The sequence below is a fragment of the Pygocentrus nattereri genome, chromosome 3, assembly GCF_015220715.1.
Source record: "Pygocentrus nattereri isolate fPygNat1 chromosome 3, fPygNat1.pri, whole genome shotgun sequence".
Taxonomy (NCBI): Eukaryota; Metazoa; Chordata; class Actinopteri; order Characiformes; family Serrasalmidae; genus Pygocentrus; species Pygocentrus nattereri.
In genome coordinates, this window is record NC_051213.1 from 22,749,539 (window position 1) to 22,769,179 (window position 19,641).

Genomic DNA, 19,641 nt, shown 5'->3' on the forward strand with positions numbered 1-19,641 from the left:
CTTATTTCTCAGAGCAGTTATTTTAGGCAGGTTTTTCACATTAAACTTGATACTAAAATGTCCACACTTTTCCTTTAACTCTGTATGCAGTCATTACTCTCTGCCTCTCCAAACATATTTGCCTGAATACCATTTAAATTCTTTTCTTATCCCTCTGCACTTTGTTGCAGTCTCACAAAATTAGTGGAAGAGAGAAGCTATTAGAGACACATGAGCCTGATGCTGTTGTTCCCCATACCCCTCACGGGCGCACATTAGCAAATGATGCCCCCAAAACGAAGCAGGCATAATAAAGTAGGCAGGGGAGATAGAACGAGTAATGAAATGCTTAAGCTCATGTAAAGTGATGAACGGAGAACTCTCTGTGGTGAATCTCTGCCTGTGAGGATCGCAAATGTGAGACGCAATTCACTATGAGTGCCTTACTACTCTGCCCTGGAATTCCTATCAATTTACCACTGTTCACAGACACAAGTAGTTCACCAGTAGTGCAGTCTTAGTAGAGGCGAAGTCAATAAGAAACACCCACATATTTCAGATATTTCAGAGTCCTCTGTGTTTCAAATCTCTCTGCTTCCTGGCAACAATGCTTATTGGGTTCTAGCAGCCAGCGAGCATCACCTCCTCACTTCTTTTACATCTCCCGAAGTTTTTTGTTGATGTTGTTGCTGCTACTTCAGCTCCCAGTGTTCTCTTAAACATGGCATCAACTTAAGTGGTTCCTTTTAAACCTGACTTTGTCAGGAAATAAGTGTTCTATGAAATGAATTGAGAGTACACGTGGTATAGTATATTGGTGTTTTTTTTTTCCCCAGCAGCTCTCTCTTTATTTATTTATTTAAATGCTTACCTCCAAATATGGTATGGCAGCATGGAGTGGTGTCTTTTGTAAAAATGCAAATAATGGTGGTTTTTGAGTAGAGTATGACATGGGCAGTTTGTGTCTAATCTTTCATCCTGATGGAAGACAGAGATGTCTAGCTCATGTGAAGATTAAGATCATGAAAAGGCACAGAAGCATATTTTTAAACACAACACTTTCAGTATAAACAACCATGTATTGAACTACTGAATGGTGAACTTGAGAATTTTAGCTATTATTTTGTAAATGTATTTGTATATATATTAAAAATAATTTTTTAAAAAGATTTTTCCGATTCGTGGAGAATCTGTTGTATATGGTTCTATATAGCACACATAACACATAAGTGACTGGACGGTAGCCCATTATGCCATTAACTTCTACTACTATATTTTTAATCCTTAATCCTTGTCTAAAAGATTTTAAAAACATTCACTTGTACTAATAGTTTTTCACAGCTGTTATAAAATTGGGTCCTACTATTTTGCTGGTGCATTATGTCCTTTCCATTTTGATTGCAAACCTTTAAAAACCAAAATTCCATGATACGGTGGATATCATCATATCTTTATCCACTGTAACCAGGACCCTAAGGAGTTGTTGTGATAAATGCATATTTATACATACACATACATACACACACACACACACACACACACACACACACACACACACAGTTATCAGCACAGTATTCTACAACACTGCGTTTATCATAAAAAAAAAAAGATTTAGATTTGGACCATTTAGCCTTTATACAACATCCAGTGTGACTGCATAAACTACAGGGTAACAAATAGATGATCAGCCCCCCTATAAATTATATATATATATATATATATATATATATATACATATATCTAAATAGATTATATATATAATCTAAATGGTCCAAATCTAAATCTTTTTTTTTTATGATAAACGCAGTGTTGTAGAAGTACTGATAACACTATGATATACGCAGAAAGGCAGATTGTGACATAATTCATCACAATAACAATGGCACATTGCCCATATATAAATGCCTTTGTTTTAGCATAAACAGTAAACATATACATTTACACAATTGTACACAAATGTGTGTGAGTTTGCTTTAGTTGACAGTGTTTTATTTTGTATTTGTCTATCATTTTTCTCTTTCTCTGTGTGAGTGATAGGAGGAAGTGTTAACTGTAGCTGATGATTCTCAAAGGATCTTCATAATGCTATGCTGATGCCTCTTGGCTCATGGGTAAAAATGATAGAAAAACAGGGCACTGCGTTTAATACCACTCCCTCCAGCCCCTCAGAGAGTCATTCCCAGCCGGGTGCCGATTAGCAACTTACCTCCCCTACTTTTTTATGGAAATGAGCAGATGTTTAGATTCAGCATTACAGCAGTAAATCTGGCAGCCGGTACTGTGCTATTGTGTCTCTTTACATCAGCACTTTTTTTCTTGCAGCCTAGTTGTACACAGAAATGTGTTGAGGAAAAAAAAAACAGCCACTATATGTTTGTATTTTGACTACTTGAAGGACATTAGTTTATCCTTCGGGCTTGCATGGTGTGCATAAATTTGCTGCAGGCCAATAAGTGCAGTGGATGGTGTTCTCTTTGAGTGCTGCATGTTCTCTGCTAATAAAAGGCAGAAGCTTTTAATGGAAATGGTGGAGTTCAAGAGTAGCATTGGGAGCACATGAACATGTCACATGGAAACACATTGCACACAGCATTTTGTTAATGGAAATAAAATATAGTCTACTCTGCCATCTAATGATTTAAAATCAGCTTAGCAATATTGTCTTTTATACAGAGGTTATTTGGTTCTAAACTGTTAAGATTTTTTTTATTAAGAAATATGTAAAGCTAAAAAAGGGATAGATAGATAATTGTTTGTAATTGGGTCATATATTATCACATTGTTTTTCCAAGTTTGATGAAAATGCAGAGTTACTACATTTCAGTTTGGAAGTCTTCCCACATCCTCTTGCCGTCCCTGTGCTCAGTACTGCATTAAACTCCTTTAGTCATACAGCCAATTAAAGGCATTTTATAATATTTGCACTTCCAACTGTTCTTTCTTGCCAGTTTCTTCGATATGTCTTATTGATTTTTCCTACATTCATTTTGGCATGAGCAAGTTAAAACAAATATGCAACATCCATCTCCTGGCACTTAATTTAAGGCCCTTATTCTGGCTGTGTTTCAGTGCTTGACAGCACTTTTAAATCAGGGTTGTGGTATGCTGCTGTTATTGCTGTACTTGAAAGTGGGTGCACAAGATCATAATCAACTATTGATTCCATCTTAGGTTCTGAGCTGATGCCCAAAGCTCTCTCCACACGGATCATAGGAGGAATCTGGTGGTTCTTCACCTTGATCATCATCTCCTCCTACACGGCCAACCTGGCCGCCTTCCTCACAGTGGAGAGGATGGACTCACCCGTCGACTCGGCCGACGACCTGGCCAAGCAGACCAAGATCGAGTATGGCGTGGTAAAAGATGGAGCTACTATGTCATTCTTCAAGGTAGAATATCCTCTCCACTTACACATGAAATGTGTTTCAGTGCAATGAAAATCAGAAAGAGGTCTTGGGAAGTTCAATGAGTGTCATGAGTCTGTATTGATGCTAGCATTAACACTGTGTGTATGGATGCTTACGGATGGGTTGCATTTCACTGCACCTAGTTGAAGAACAGCAGGGAGGTAACAAAGGGATTTTTTTGAATCACAACTTGAGCCAACTTTTCAAAAACACTAACTTTTTCTTTCTTCTCGTGCTGTGCAAGAAAGGGAAAAAATCAATACAATTCCACAAAAGGCTTTTTCTCAAGCTCCTTTTTTCCATTTCTAGTTAGATCATAATTCCCACTGCAAAGGCAAATTCTTCAGCTCCTCCACTTTTGTAGCCTTTTTGAAGTATTCCTTCATAATGAATTTTTATTTTTTGCAAAGTTTCATCTTTTCCCTATAGGATTTTACATGTTATTTATTTTATTATTGTGAACTTTTACTCTGATGCTTTAGCAGAAATACCAGAAATTTCCTAATAAATGGTGCAAAACCATGTAGTGCTCAGACAGGAGATTACATATGTATAAATTCAGTCAGAATATGGTTCTGTGGTTTTTCCTGCCTGGATACTGTTGTTTTTGTTTTTTTTCTCCTCCATATGCTTTCTCTTAACCCTGTTTTGTAGCATACGTCAGCATTTCTGAATGATTCATGTTAAGGAACTGACTATGTTTTCAGCTGTGAGCCAATCTAAAAATACTGAGACACCTCAATCATAGCTCGCCTTTCAAAAGGAAACTGGATGTCTGGCTATGAGAGATTTAAATAGAGCTTTATATGTCTGTACAAACCATTTGTGCCCACTCTATCATATTCTGTTCTCAGTCCAATCAAGTAAAACATTACATTTCTTGGAGTGTATTGCCTGATTGCAGTACCAAAAAAAACAAGATTAGAGAGACAGGTGTTTGCAATTAAACCATCACTGTTGTCAGTTCCTCCTCATCAGCAAAGAGAGGAGTAACGAGCTTGTCTGGGGCAGATGAGTTAAAGGAATGCAGTCAAAAACTTCAGTGATGAAAAGTCTCAGAGAACTGAATTGAAGATCATCTCCCCGAACCTGAAACATGAAATGTTAAATTAACATTTTATTGAGTGTAATCAAAGAGCACTCACACTCTGTAATTCTCTTGTGTGAATTCAGATGCATGATGGAATTGAGCTAGTAATTATCTGTGATTAGCTATGGTAGCTAACGTGACCTCCTTGTAGAATAGCATGAAATGCCATTTAAACTCACTGCAAATCAAGTAGGGCTCTATTAATCCAACACAGCATAGCCTTTTTCCGTAGATTATAGGTGTTGTTGCTTTTTCTTTTTTTCCCCCCCTCATTCCTGCTTTTCACCATGTTAGAATGTGCAGTAAGCCAAGCACAGCAATGGTGAGAATAGATTATGAATGCATTAATATAAAGGGGGAAAAAAAGCTGCTTGAATCAGTGTCAGTGGTTTATTCTATTGCTTATTCATTCTTAAGGAGTCCAAGGCTCAAGCCAATTCCCAGCCACTTTCAATTATACTGGGAGACACCAGGGAAAACAACATTTGAGGGAGGGAAAGAATAACAGGTGCTCAAGGTTAACAGAACAATGTCAACAACAGCACTGCCTAGTGCTGAGTTGGAAAATCTCACAGTAATGGAGCCAAAGCCCAGGAGAAACTAAATGCTCATTTGATTCGTCTGTGGTACTGTGTGTGTGTGTGTGTGTGCGTGTGTGTGTGTGTGTGTGTGTGTGCGTATGTGTGCGCATTATTAGCTACACAGCATCTGCACTTGTGTAGAAGGTGTATAAGGACATTTGCATTGTTGTGTACATGTAAATGCAATTCCTTTAATGCGATAGTGATGTTGTGTGATTCACTTCTTGGTTGGCTGTTTGTTGTATTCATTGCTTCATTTCAAGCTCTTTTCACAGTCCTACACAAGGACATAACTTTAATATGTTTCTTTTTTTTGAAACAGGAATAGCTTTTGGAAATATGCAAAAATACGACTAATATCACCAAAGGAATTCCAACCTTTTCAATAGCTTTGGTTGGTCTACAACTCAAAAAAGTTGTGACGCTGCAAAACGTTAATAAAAACTGAATTAAATTATGTGCAAATCATTTTAACCCTACGTTTAATTGAAAACAAATCAAATGTTGGAATTGTTTTTTTTTTTTGAAAAATTCCAAGGAATTTAAAATTTTGTTTATATATGGTTTCATCTTTGCATGGTACAGTTTTAGTTTGCATTTGTGGATGCAGTGATGAAGAGACTGTGGTTTTCAGAAGCGTTTCTGAGCCCAAACAGTGATTTCCACTACAGAATTGTGTCTGTTTTTAATGCAGTGCTACCCGAGGGCCTGAAGACCACAGCCAGCCAATGCTGCTTTTCAGCCTTGTCCCTTGCATACAGAGATTTCTCCAGATTCTCTGCAACTTTTAATTGTTATATATATGTAATGAAATCACCAAGTTCTTTGCTATTTTACATTTGCCTGTACAGTCTTTCACAGAGTGGTGAACCTCTCCTTTACTTCTGAAAGACTCAGCGTTTCTGAGATGCTGGTTTTTTTTTAGCCAATCACGTTACTGATCGTTTCATTTTGCAGAATGTTACAACATGTTTGGAAAGGGGTTTGTCATACAGTTAGAGGACCAATCCTCTTCAAAAGAGAAATGGGCTTGATAGTGACAGTTGTAGATATTAATGCTTTCATGCATAAATTGGTAAAAAATATGCAGATTGTTTTAGATGTTTTTACTGCTCAGAACTGCATGAAAGATCACAGTTGTAATTGCTACAAATTCAACAAGGTACATGTGTAAACCACAATGTTTTTCTAAGCATCTCTGCCCCATTTCTTTACTCCCTATTAAAGCCACATTCTCACCTCATGTCCATTAGTGCCTGCCTCTCGTTTCTCTCTCCTTTCTCCGTTCCATAAGAGTACAAATTGTTTTTACATAAACACAGACCTAACATCACCCAAAGGTTTAATAATTGGAAGAGCCTGATGATACCTAGAAGCAAGTGGACCATAGGAACAATATTATACACTCATCTGCCATTTTATTAGGTACAACCCGAAAAAGAGAAAATATCCTGTCAGTTGTGTGGATGAAAATGCCTTGTTGATTGTGAGAGGTCAGAGGAGAATGGACAGACTGGTTCCAGATGATAGAAAGGCAACTGTAACTCAATCAACCAAAATCTCTGAGGAATGTTTCCGACACCTTGTTGAAAGTATGCCACGAAGAATTAAGGCCGTTCTGAAGGCAAAAGGGGGTCCAACCTTTGACTAGCTACCTAATAAAGTGGTCGGTGAGCGTATAAGTACATTAGCTAAGATAATAACGTAAATTGACAGACAGTTAGCCATCAGGCAGTTACTTACTGTGCCCTCAAAATAAAACCTGATATTTTGTGCCTTCTCCAACTGCTCTATGAGGAAACATATTACAGCCAATCAGATCAGCTAGATTTAACTAAGCGCGCTAGCTACAACAACCCCAGATAATGTCCGTATAAGCTCTTCTTTTGCACTTCAGACACAACCACATTTTTAGCACTGGGTAGGGGGCAACAATATGGTTCATGATTCATAATCAATATTCATTATAACTGAATTAGTTACACACAGATGTCCAGATAATTTTGCACTATATGTGAGAATCTGTAACAAGGACTGGTCAAGCAGTATTGTTAAATGCCTTAAACAAGCACACAGCTGGGTAGTCTACATCATGTCTGGTACAGCTAGTACAGCACATTGCACAGTGACAGGAAAGACAAGAAGATGAGACAGTGGCCAATAGTTTCCAAAGACCCAAATGCCAAATGGTGCCAGATGATTTTTTTTTTCCTTCTAGAAATCCAGGGTATCAACATTTGAGAAGATGTGGGCCTTCATGAGCAGTAAGCAGAGCACATCGCTCGTCAAGTCAATTGAAGATGGTATCCAAAGGGTCCTGAAGTCTGACTATGCCTTGCTTATGGAGTCTACTACCATTGAATATGTGACTCGCAGGAACTGTAACCTAACCCAAGTTGGAGGCATTATTGACAGCAAAGGCTACGGCATTGGCACACCCAAAGGTAACACAGCACATAACCTATCGGCATTTACATCAATCACTTGTGTCCTACAGATCTCTAGGTCTTCCTGGTATAACATGGCCCTTCAAATTTTAATTCACCTGCGCCAGCACCACCTTTAACTCTTAGAAGTCTTGAGTTATTGCTGTAGTGTTGCTCTATTATTACATAATTACATATCATGTATGTTGTTGCATAATAAATTACATTTACATTAGATGCATATATATTCAATTTTAGCAGATTTGATTCTGTACTTCTGTGCTTTTCCATTTTGATGTTGAAAACATGGTATTAATGATATAATATGTTTTAATGAGTAAAAATTATTCAACATTTTAGTATGTCGCATGTCTTTGTTTGGCAATAAGTACAAATTGAAGGGTTAAATGCAGTTCATCTTTTACTGAGCAGAGAAATGTAATTCAGGGTGTGCACAATATTGACACATAACCCATTAATCATTGGACTTAAACACAATAAGTATGTTTATTGCAACTTTGTCCCCCAGGCTCTCCATACAGGGACAAAGTGACCATAGCCATCTTAAGTTTACTGGAGGATGGGCGGCTGCATGTGCTGAAGGAGAAGTGGTGGAGCGGAAGCAGCTGTCAGGAAGACGAGCGTTACGAAGCAGGCCCAATGGGCATCCAGAACCTGGGTGGCATCTTCATCGTGCTGGCATCAGGCCTGGTGCTCTCCGTCTTCGTGGCTATAGGGGAGTTCATCTACAAGCTTCGGAAAACAGCAGAGCGTGAACAGGTGAGTCACGATTCAAAGGGAGATTGTGGCTATTTTTTGTGACTTGGCCTTGAAACTGTTTTTGCTTCTCCAGGTGATTTTAGTATGCATGAAACAAAAAGCATTAGGGAGCTGGGTAAGGTAGTGTGGGTCAGCGGGGTGGCAGGGACTCATGCATAAACAGCAAGTTTTGAAAGTTTTTATTTTCAAAACATTGAAATGGAATGAATAACATTATATGATGAAAACAGCAACACATGAGATGATATCCCATTTCTGTTAAAAAAATCTGATGCCAAAGTAACTTTTTGGTTCTCTAAAGAACCTTTAAGTGGATGGTTCTTTAAAGAACCATTTTTGTAAATGAGATGTTTAAATATAAAAAACATTTTAAATCTTACTGAACCTCCACATAAAGTAGATAATGAGGTGTTTGCCTTCCTTTGGTCTTCACAGTAGCATTGTTATTTGTTGGTATATTGAACATTTGTTGGAATATTACTATGAGCATTTTGAATAATTCATACCAGCTGAATTCATGTCATCATGTTTAACAGTAGGAAGCGGACAGTGCTGGCAACATCAACCAAAAAAGAGCTTTTCAAATGTACAGTTCTGACAGAAAATTGTCAAAGTCAGTAGTGTATCATAATTTCACAATTGTATATTTGTACAGAGTTCTATTATTTGGATTAGATGATTTATAATGACAGACCACTCAAGTATCAGCTGTCTGGAAAAAACACAGTGCACCATAAAAATGTGTGAATATAGCCTGTAGCTTCATGATTCAATGATTAATTGGTTCCATTGTAGATGTATTGTATTAGCAGTAGGACAAGCTGTTCAGTAGTTCTCTATAGCTGGAGCAGGATGTTCTGTGCTTTTCATGTTGAAACTAGCAGGTCTAGGCATTATATATAAGTCTCTGTTATGGTTTTGTTTTAATATTGTATAGAATTGTGTGCTCATACCAACACTGACATTGTATGTTAATATGGAAGATAAAATTCATTAAAACATTAATGTGGATGATAACAGATCAAATTAAAAAGGTTAATGAGCTTTGTTATAGAAAATAGAAAACAAACATGGCGTCCCCTGTAATTTCTATCTAATTAATGCATCATTATAATAGCAAATCTATTTATACATCGGTGAGGTGATTTTAAAGTCATCTGCTGAAGTGTTATCTAAAGGCATCACTATCACCTCTGTGAACTATTTGCTGGTGTTTATCTATCCTTGTAACTATTTTTTTAATTGGTCCATACTTAATCCGTGGTAGTTTTGTCTGATTTCAGGATTTTTGACACTGCTACTTTAAGACAAAATGTTTTCTGTGCCTTTAAATGAAAAACCTGCACTTCACACAAGAAACATGTTAGTAATGTACATTTCTGAGCTTAACATATAGACTCCTTTTCCATTTTTATGCCATTTTCATTTCTAAACCGTATCTAAGCCAAAAGTACCACAGATTCAAAACATTTGCCATTTAACATACAAAGCCCATAGACATGGGAGATGTACTTTACATATCATATTGTTTTAGTATAATCCTCATTACACACAAGAACTCACAATATTAGCCATCACTCCAGTGATAGAGTAGCAGCGAAGAGATTGAAAATCATGAGAAAATTCATGATACAGTTGAAATGTCCCATATCCTACATTTTTCTTGTATTTTAATTTCTCCAATGATGAAGTTTGTGTGTTTTTATGTACTAAAACAGTCAGAATTCAGTTTAGCATGATTGTTTTCCAACCTTGTTTTATCTCTGTGAATTAAACAGGCTGATTTTTTTTACTGTGCCTTTAAGACCTATATTTGTTTTGACTGGATGCCCTATATTGTGTTTCATTCAAAAACAGTCCAAGCAGACACACCCCTTATAACTTTACAGAGGGTGGGAGGAGCTGAACTGCTATAGACAGAATGAACGGATTTTTGTGCTGTCACAAACAATGAATTTAGAACAGGCTGATATTTGCAACTTAGTTTCCATATACAGAATATACGGACTGGGGAGAAAATTGAATGTTTTGAAAATTTAACACTGTTTATATATTACATCAAACTCTACATCAAAATTTGCTGCCTTCAGGGTTTTACTAGTAGTTATAGTTTAAGATCAGAGGGTCATTTTCCTTGGATGTTGTTGACAAATTACACTTGTAGAGAGATCTAACTTTGTTTGAATGCACAGAACAAATTATAGCCTATTTCATGATCTAAGCTTAAAAAATTACATCTTGCTCCATGCTTATGTCACAGCTGATATGGGAAGCATTTGGAAACATCTTATAGGAAAACTTTTTATGATTACTGCTGTGTGCAATTCATACATTTATTGTGTTTAAGCAGATTATTACTAATTAGAGCATGGAAAACGAATCCCCTGTTAGTCCTAGCAGATGTCAGAAAGGAACACAGAACAGTTGTGCATTTGCCAATTATTATTAGACAAAAGGGTTGCACTGGACATGGCCTTAAAGGTAATAGGGCAGAGCTTAAAAAATAGCTAGAAAAATCATTTACCATGGTGTCATGCCCAGTTAACCTCAATTCATGTCCCTCCCACTCCGCACAGTTAGCGCATTGACAGTCTGGCCGTCACACTGATTGGACATGGGTGTACTTACTTCCTCTTTTGCTTTCTCCCTACCCCACCATGTGTCTTTTTTCCCCTCAAGAGGTCTTTCTGCAGTGCGGTGGTGGAAGAGATCAGACTGTCGTTCACGTGCGAGAGAAGAGTGAAGCACAGGCGCCACCACCAGCCGCCGGCCATGGTGAAGACGGACGCCGTGATCAACATGCACACCTTCAACGACCGTCGCCTGCCGGGAAAGGACAACATGAGCTGCAACACCGCGATGACGCCCGTGTTTCCATGACCTGCCTGGGGGACGGTCACCTGAGGCACGTTCCCGGCGCCGCACCTGACAGCAGGGACTACGGCTCCGAGATGATCACGGCATTCACCATCAACCGCAGAGACATCCGCAACCAAACGGCCAATCAGAACGGCGGCAGTAGCAGCAACCCAGGTAACGACCACATCCTCAAGCCAATGTACCCCACCATGCCACTGAGGGAGGGAGGCCGCTCCGTGTCCTTCCTGTGAAAGAGAGCCAGCCACGAGGCCAGAGCTGTCCGGCCCTGCGTCTGATGTTTATGTATGAAACACAAACACATGTTCACCATCTGTTCTCTGGAAATCGAAGGAGTATTCCCCTCCTCCATCTCTCCACCCCGTCCCCCATACTGAGAAAAAAGACAAGCATCTCATTAGAACAAATGAAATAAGAGAGAAAAGAGGCTTCTTTGAAGCATGGCAATAAATGAACTACAGACTGACACAAGGGGTGTAGTTTTTTTTCCTAGAGTATCATTTATAGCACATTCAATTCATTTTGGAAATTCAGTGACTGACTATTTTTATTTGGATTCTGTCAAAAATGCTGAGGGCCTTTGGCACTATTGGCAAGGGAACAGTTCTATGGGAGCTACATTGCAGGCATGCTTTGGACCTTAATGAATGATTTAATTTGGGTTGGTAGACTTGGCAACTGGGTAATATCTGCAGTTAGTGACAGTGTGCGCAGTTCTAGATCTGCGACTTCCAAGGAGACTACAGAGAAACGTGGCGCCCTCCCTGGTTCACAGATTGAATGCACAAAACAAACAGGGTTGACATAACTCAAGCTAACAAAGCATATTGCCATTTAAATGAGCAGAGTTGTTTTTCCACCCTGAAATTAATAACGGTTCTGTATGTTGTGCCGTGTCTCATCATAGTGCCAGGACTAAAATTCAATTTGTTTGTGCTCTACATCGTACGTTGCCGCCAGATGTTTTGTACACATTAAATGATAATGAGATGACTGATTAACACAATAATTGCCAAAGATCTGTCCACAAAACGAGTTAGATATCTGAATACACCATCCACTCTGAAATTGCAGAGGGTAAGACTGATGCCGTGGTATTGGAAAACTGCTTATTGTGCAAATACACACACAAGTTCACATACTTCACTTTACTGCATAGCATTCTACTTTTTGCTTATACTAATGTCATAGAACTTTCCAGGTTTAGCATTTTTTAGGAAGTAAATACATGTTTTATTACCATGTGTTTTAGTGAGATGCAGACACATTCTACATAAACAGTTGCCCCGTCCCCTTTCTAAGGGCCTACAAAAGCATTTATACTAATACATAAAACATATAATTAGGTATGTGCCTAATGTGGTATATCGGAATATATTCAGTATGACCTTGGTTATTTGGTCAGTATGGTCTGAAATTAGCACAGTATGTTCCTATGCATTTCAGTTTCTTTCCATCTATTTCTGTACTCATTGCCTGGGTCCTTGAGTGAAGAGACTAGCAAAGTGGATGAAAAAGAAGACGAGTGGTCCTTGTGTTATCATTTACATGACGTACATTTTTAGGACTGGAAAGCATTATATGCTACATTTCTGCCGTCAGTCTGATCATGTCATATCTTAACATTACTTCCTCTCGTGATGTTCTAATCCTGACGTAACCCCCAAAATCCATTTGTTATAACATTATTTACATATGCTATCTAGTAGTTTGGTGAAGTACGCTCCTTATTTAAGGAGCGTACTTCTAATAATATTTGTATTGCCGTCAGTTACATGTTGTCTGTAAGTAATCAGACAGTGGCGCAGTTTTCCCGTTTTGGCTCTGCATTCCAGCAAACTGGATTTGAAATCATACAATGAGGTTAAAGTACAGAATTTCAGTCTGAACTCAAAGACAGATGAAGAATTAACAAAAAGCCTAAATGAAATTGTCACTTGGTTACAAATCCTTTACAATCAAAGATTCATAGACATGACCAGGCAATGAAGATCTTCCCTGGTGCTGCTCTGCCAGGTCTGTAATGCAGCCCAATTCAGTTCCTCCCCATTTGAGGGAGTTTCTGCCTTCAATAAGTGAAATGCATGTTCAGTGGATTTCAGATTGGGTGATTTACTTGGCCAGTGTGGAAAATTCCACTTTTTATCCCTGAAAAACTCTGTAGTTGCTTTAGGATGTTTTGCATTATTGTATTACTGCAAGGTGGGTAAAGCACCATGTTTTGAGGCATTTTGTTGGATCGGTTCAGTTAAAATGCTTCTGTACACTTCAAAATTCACTGTACTGCTGTCATCAGCAGTCAATAATAAAACCAGGTGAGCCAGTTCCACTGTCAGTCATATGTGCCCATACCACAGTATTTCTGTTTTTTTTTAATCCATGCTTTCGTTTTTTCATTACATCTTCACATCTGACCAAAATAATTTGTCCCTGAGCTCTATAGGCTTTTAAGTCCTTTTTAGTTTGGCCTTTTTATGCTTGAGAAATACCAGCAGTTTGCATCATGCTAGGTATTCAACACTTCATAGTGCTCTATGACATTTCTGCCTGCATTCCAAATAGGGTTGTTTATCTATTCAGCACTATTTGCTCATGTCATTACTTTGACACACCTAATGTTTTGAATATATCTGACTGACCTATTTTAATCCTTTCAGCCTCATAATGACCTGCTATACTTGGACTAACACTTCTTTGGTCCTCATGTTGAGTGACAATAGCAACAGACCCCAGATCTTGAATCAGCTCTAGGCCTTTCGCTAGCTGTCTTGAACATGATGCAACTTGATGCTAATGATGCAACAGCTCAAGAAATAATTGAGCACTTATCCCCTAAAATGGGGAGGCAATGTGTAAAAAAGAGCTGTGATTTTTATATGGTTCATTCAGTGTACAGTGCTGTGCAAAAGTCAGAGACTAGCCTTCATTACTTTGAATTTGCAGTCAAAACAGCAAAAAGAGCAAGTTCTCATTTTCAGGAGATATGTCTAAATGAATTGGATTCACTCGCATGAGAAAAGGGAAAGTCAAAGCAAGATAAGTGGGGGGAAAAAAAGAAGCAAAAAATGCAACCAACTTTGCAGTCTGACTTTGGAGGTGTGATAAAATATTTTTCTTTGAAAAGTGTTTGCCTTCATTACAGCTTCCATATTATACCAAAGTATGGACAATATTAAAAAAAAAAGCTATTTTATTGAGAGTGGCTTCTATTTGTCTTCTTTTTTCCTAGTGCTGAAAAAAGGTCACAACCATTTTTGACTGGAAAACAAATGAAGGGTGGTCGCTTACATTTGCACAGCACTGTAGCTGTGATAAATAAATTAAACAGTCTGCACTTTAACCTCAATCATTATTCCACCTAAAAATAAAATGTGCTCAGCACAAACAAATATTGTGCTGCTATCCAGTTATTTAAGGCATTCCTACAATGACCACCACGTCCCTACATTCACTGTGTTGACGTGTTTGCATGCATGTGTGCATGCATGCATGCCTGGTGTTTCAATGCATTTCATCTGGCCAAAATTCTGCTAAATGTCCTTGGTTTTTGCACAGCCTTTAGCCTATTCATTTTTGCAGGTGTGAGCTAAAAGCTTTGGGGGGGGGTAGCTAGGCTTTTAGCTTTGCTTTGTCTGAGGACATGCTGCAGTCTGCCAGGGTGCCCACTGAAAGTACTTGTCTGAGAGTCCTGCACAGACTTGAGATTTACTATTTCGATTTCTCTCAGAAACAGGGCAGAAAATAGGGACTAGTATTCGTAGGACAACGTCAGAATGAAAAATGGATGAGGGACCCTCTTTTTTGGATCCAAGCTTATTTCCCTTAGGCAATGAGCAGAATTAAGCGGCAGTTCCCATAGACTGCATTAGGCTAGGCTCCGTGTCAAAGGTTTCCTTAGTTTGTTGTGTAGATGTGACAAACAATGCAAATGAGCAGTGTTAGCATTATGAGATGTAGGTGCTAAGAGTCTTCACTTGCTGCCTTTTCAGGCAGCACAAGAGACTGCATACCTCTGTGAGGTAAATATAAAGGACAGTGCTGAAAACACTTTGCGTTCTTTTTATTGCAGATAATGTACTGATCAAAATAACTCCAATTCATGTGATTTGGTGTTGACTCGGTGAAAGCTCATTGTGTTTAGTGGCATTTAAATTCTGTGTAATTTTAACACCCTCTTGCAAAGTAGACTATATATTAGATGAAAAGGAAAATTACTGTATTTTGCTAAATACTGATTTTTACCTGTAAATCTTTATTCCCAGCACCATTCCTCTTTATAATCTGACAAATGCCGTATCAGAAATTGTACATGCGTTTTGTAGTATAGGATCTGTTCTATGGCTATACATGAGATGGATTTAGAGGACATTGATACTATCTCTAAATCTAATTACCTGAGCAACCAATTCATTAACAGCAGGGGTTGATATCAGTACCAAGTGAACAAAGGAAACAGTTTGATGTATGTACTCCCCTTTTAAATAAAAAAAACTAATGTATTCATATCAAGTGTATGTAAATAAAGAATAGTATTTGATTCTTGGAGCAGTAGCTGTGATTGCTTTAGAGGAAGGTATGATTTATCATGATTTCTCTCACTCTCCTTCAGCACCTGGCTCTTTGGATCAGCATCAACTTATGTTGCACAGACTTTCAAAATGTTTGGTTCAAAACAAGAGATTACAATGTGAGACGATGCCTTTATTTGAACATATCCCTGTACTGAAATCCACAAGTAACAGACTGGATACCAAACAACAAATAAATTTGGTAAAAATAGACTAAACCTTTCTTTACACTTAAAGTCAACAGACATTGTGGTACAATGAGTATTTTGCAATTTTTGTAAGATATAATCATAATTATCCTTACACTGTGACAAATCAGTTTCATTACATTGCCAGAGTGTGAAGACCACATTGACCACATATTTCCGTATACTTTATGAACCGAATATTATAAATGATGACTTTTTTTTTCTGTACTGATTGCAACTTAACATAGAAAATTTAGTTTGGGTATTTGAATCAGTCCTATTTATGGAGCATAAACCTCTATTTTATAAAAAGAATGAATAAGCAATGTGAATACTGTTGTTTTGCAAAATTATATGAAACAAAAAATAAAACAAACTTTTACAGAACGTGTGATCCATTAATATTTTTCGTTTGAAAATGGTTATGTCTCCTTTATTTGACCCTTTTTGGAGGGTGGGGGGCTGGGGTGTTGCACTTGATCACTAAGCAGAAAACATGTATAATCAAACAGCTGATCTCATGGTGCCACCCAGGGTTTATTTGTGGAGATGAATTTCTATGAATATAGTTTTTTGTAATGTTTTGTATTTTTTTTTTCTTAGTAATAGTATGTGCTGAGAGACGACATAGTATATCTGATGTTGATAAAAAGGGAGGATTAAGAAGACAGGAGAGTGAGTGAATTATTTTTCTTTTGACACACTGTGAATAATTCAATTGTACAGATTGCTGTATGGGTTACATGCTTTTGAAATTTTGAATAAAAACATATGAAATATTTCTCTTAGTGATGGTATCCTGAATTGTATAAAATCAGCAGTGGCTGAGGAGGCAGATATCCTCTTTACTATTACTGGGGTTTGTACAGACAGTGCCTCCACAAGTTCTGCTTTCTTGAAACTTAAACATCCAAGCAAGTGTAAAATGCAAAAGGTCAAAAGTAAAGGAAGAAAAGGTGTTAGAGATTCCATCTGAATAAATTAACTTACTCCAGTATGATATTCTTACATTTCCAGCATTTGCACATCATGTACTGACTTATAGGAAATGATGTAATGAAGTTTTTATCAACCGTTATTTTTCCAGCTCAGTGCGCTTTCCAGTGTTAAATCTCAGCATGTCACTACGGGTGTCACAATCTGTCACAACGCATATCAACAATCTGATTGGTCACTGCTCAGTTCATTTGTATAATGCTCATCCAAAATGAGAGAGCAGAGAGAGGATGTCCAGGACGTCATTGCCTAAGTCACACATATGCTGCTTAAAATTTCAGCAGCCCCAACTTAAAACACCTTCCCTCTACACATGCACATCTTTCAAAGGCAAAACTGCCTTTTCATAAGCTGCAAAAAGACGACCGTTTCTTTGTTTACTTCTACCTGAGTGACTGCTTTCAGTCTTTGCAGAAACTAATACGCAAGTTATGTAGGTATCAGACTGAGCAACTGAAGTGATGGCCCACATCCAGGAGTGTAAGGCATTGAATGAAATGCTTTTGTGTACATTTTTTAACTGATTGTTACTTTAGTCCTTTGAAGTTTAAAATCATTTTAACACGTTATAAAAATATTATATTGTTTCACACATAAAATGAAAGTCATTAACCATGTGCTATCCTGGTTCAAGATATAACAACCAACAAGAGCACCAATGCTGTTATTACCACTGATTAGCATAATAATATAATAATATTGCTTCTAGTCAATCCTTCTTAAGGACACACAAAAGATTCTCCATCTAACCTGGTTATTACTGCTGCTCCCAGAAGCAATCCTTTCTACCAAGGGCTCAGGGTCCAGAGAAACAGACGGACTACAGTCTGTAATTGTAGAACTACAAAGTGCACCTATATAGTAAGTGGAGCTGATAAAATGGACAATCAGCATAGAAACAGGGAGGTGGTTATAATGCCTAATCAGAGTATATTTATATCAGCCATCAACAAAACATCCCAATTTGTTTTGATCAGCAATCAAACTTGTTCATGGGAATTTGACCCCTTTTCTGAAATTTATAATTATAAATTAATTGTTGAGATATAAACAAAGTTTGATGTAAAATGGTTTATTGTGGAGATAGAAATCAGATATCCAAAGATCTTAATATCTCTGAGCTCCATGACAGAGTTAGTACATACACATAGTAAATACACTGCCTGATGTCAGACATTTTCAGATGTACCATATTTTACCAAAATCAACATAATAACACTTAGAGGTCATGTGTGGGTTCACTGGTGGTTTTGGATAGTGAATAAAATTACTATATTTGTGTTGTGTTGACTCTTGGTTCCTATCACCACCCCCACTGTGAACAATTCTGGCTTCTCTACAATGGAGCATTGCATATCAAGTCACTCTGTCCAACCTTGTTTACATACTGACAACTTATTTTATGGAGATACAATTGAAACATCACTGGATTTCTCCTTTAAATCAATGTGTATAGAATATCTTGGTAAAAGGATGCTGTTTAATGACATTTGAAATCACTGTGGGAATTACATTTTGTAAGGATAATCTGAAAGTTCACACGATGATGAAGGCAATTGAATTTACTTTAATGTTCTAATAGTCATCTGCAATAGACTAGCAGACAGACCACATAAGAGAGAAATTAACCTTGACAGTCAGACGCTGCCGCAAAAATTTTCAGGTGCCCTGGGACATGTGGCGCAGAAGGCAGGGGTGAATAATGAGTGAAGGGTAGGAGCTTCCTCATAATGGGAAGATTTATTATCCCTCACTATCAATTAATCCCTACAGACAGCCAAAGGCCAGAAGCCAGGACAGCAACAGGAGAGTGTGCACTTCTTCCTGTGTGTGTGTGTGCATAAGAAAGAGTATAATAAAAGCTTCTGTTGGGAAAATCAAGTGTATAAAGAGTAGTGTGTCAAAAACCAACCAAAAAATTAAGAAAAACTGAAAATTAAGTCAGGGTTGTGCTCTGTCTCCACTCTTGTTCATGATATTGATGGACAGAGTGTCCGGGCGTAGCCAGGGTCAGGAGGGCATTATGTGTGGAGGCCGGAGGGTGGTGTCTCTGCTATTTGCAGATGATGTTGTTCTTTTGGCGGAATCACATGGATGCCTCCAACGCTCGCTGGAGCGGTTTGCAGCTGAGTGTGAAGCGGTTGGTATGCGGATCAGCACCTCCAAGTCTGAGTCCATGGTCTTGGCCCGGAAAAGGATGGCATGCCCACTCCAGGTAAGGGGAAAGGACCTGCCCCAGGTGGAGGAGGTTAAGTATCTTGGGGTCTTGTTCACGAGTGACGGGAAGAGGGATCGTGAGATCGGCCGTAGGCTGGGACAGGCGGCAGCAGTAATGCGGTCACTGTACCGGACTGTAGTGGTGAAGAGGGAGTTGAGCCAAAAGGCAAAGCTCTCTGTTTACCGGTCGATCTACATCCCAACCCTCACCTATGGTCATGAGCTGTGGGTAATGACCGAAAGAACGAGATCGCGAATACAAGCGGCGGAAATGAGCTTTCTTCGTCGGGTGGCGGGCTACACACTCTGCGATACAGTGAGGAGCTCGGTCATCCGGAAGGAGCTCAGAGTAGAGCCGCTACTCCTCCGCATTGAGAGGAGCCAGCTAAGGTGGTTCGGGCATCTGATCCGGATGCCCCCTGGACGCCTCCCGGTGGGGGTGTTCCAGGCACAGCCTACCAGGACAAGACCCCGGGGTCGCCCTAGGACCCGCTGGAGGGATTATGTCTCCAAGTTGGCCTGGGAGCAGCTT

At 38.5% G+C, this 19,641-nt stretch overlaps 1 protein-coding gene across 1 annotated transcript in view; it reads left to right on the plus strand.

The window, feature by feature from the left end:
• The window catches only part of LOC108433587 (glutamate receptor ionotropic, kainate 3), a 126,689-nt gene extending 110,012 nt beyond the window's left edge, over nt 1-16,677 (plus strand). The window contains exons 13-16 of the mRNA XM_037537028.1: nt 3,151-3,368; nt 7,276-7,501; nt 8,013-8,263; nt 10,945-16,677. Coding sequence (XP_037392925.1) covers nt 3,151-3,368; nt 7,276-7,501; nt 8,013-8,263; nt 10,945-11,373 — 1,124 coding nt within the window. The 3' untranslated portion in view covers nt 11,374-16,677. The remainder of the gene's footprint in view (nt 1-3,150; nt 3,369-7,275; nt 7,502-8,012; nt 8,264-10,944) is intronic.
• Nucleotides 16,678-19,641: the final 2,964 nt, after the last annotated feature.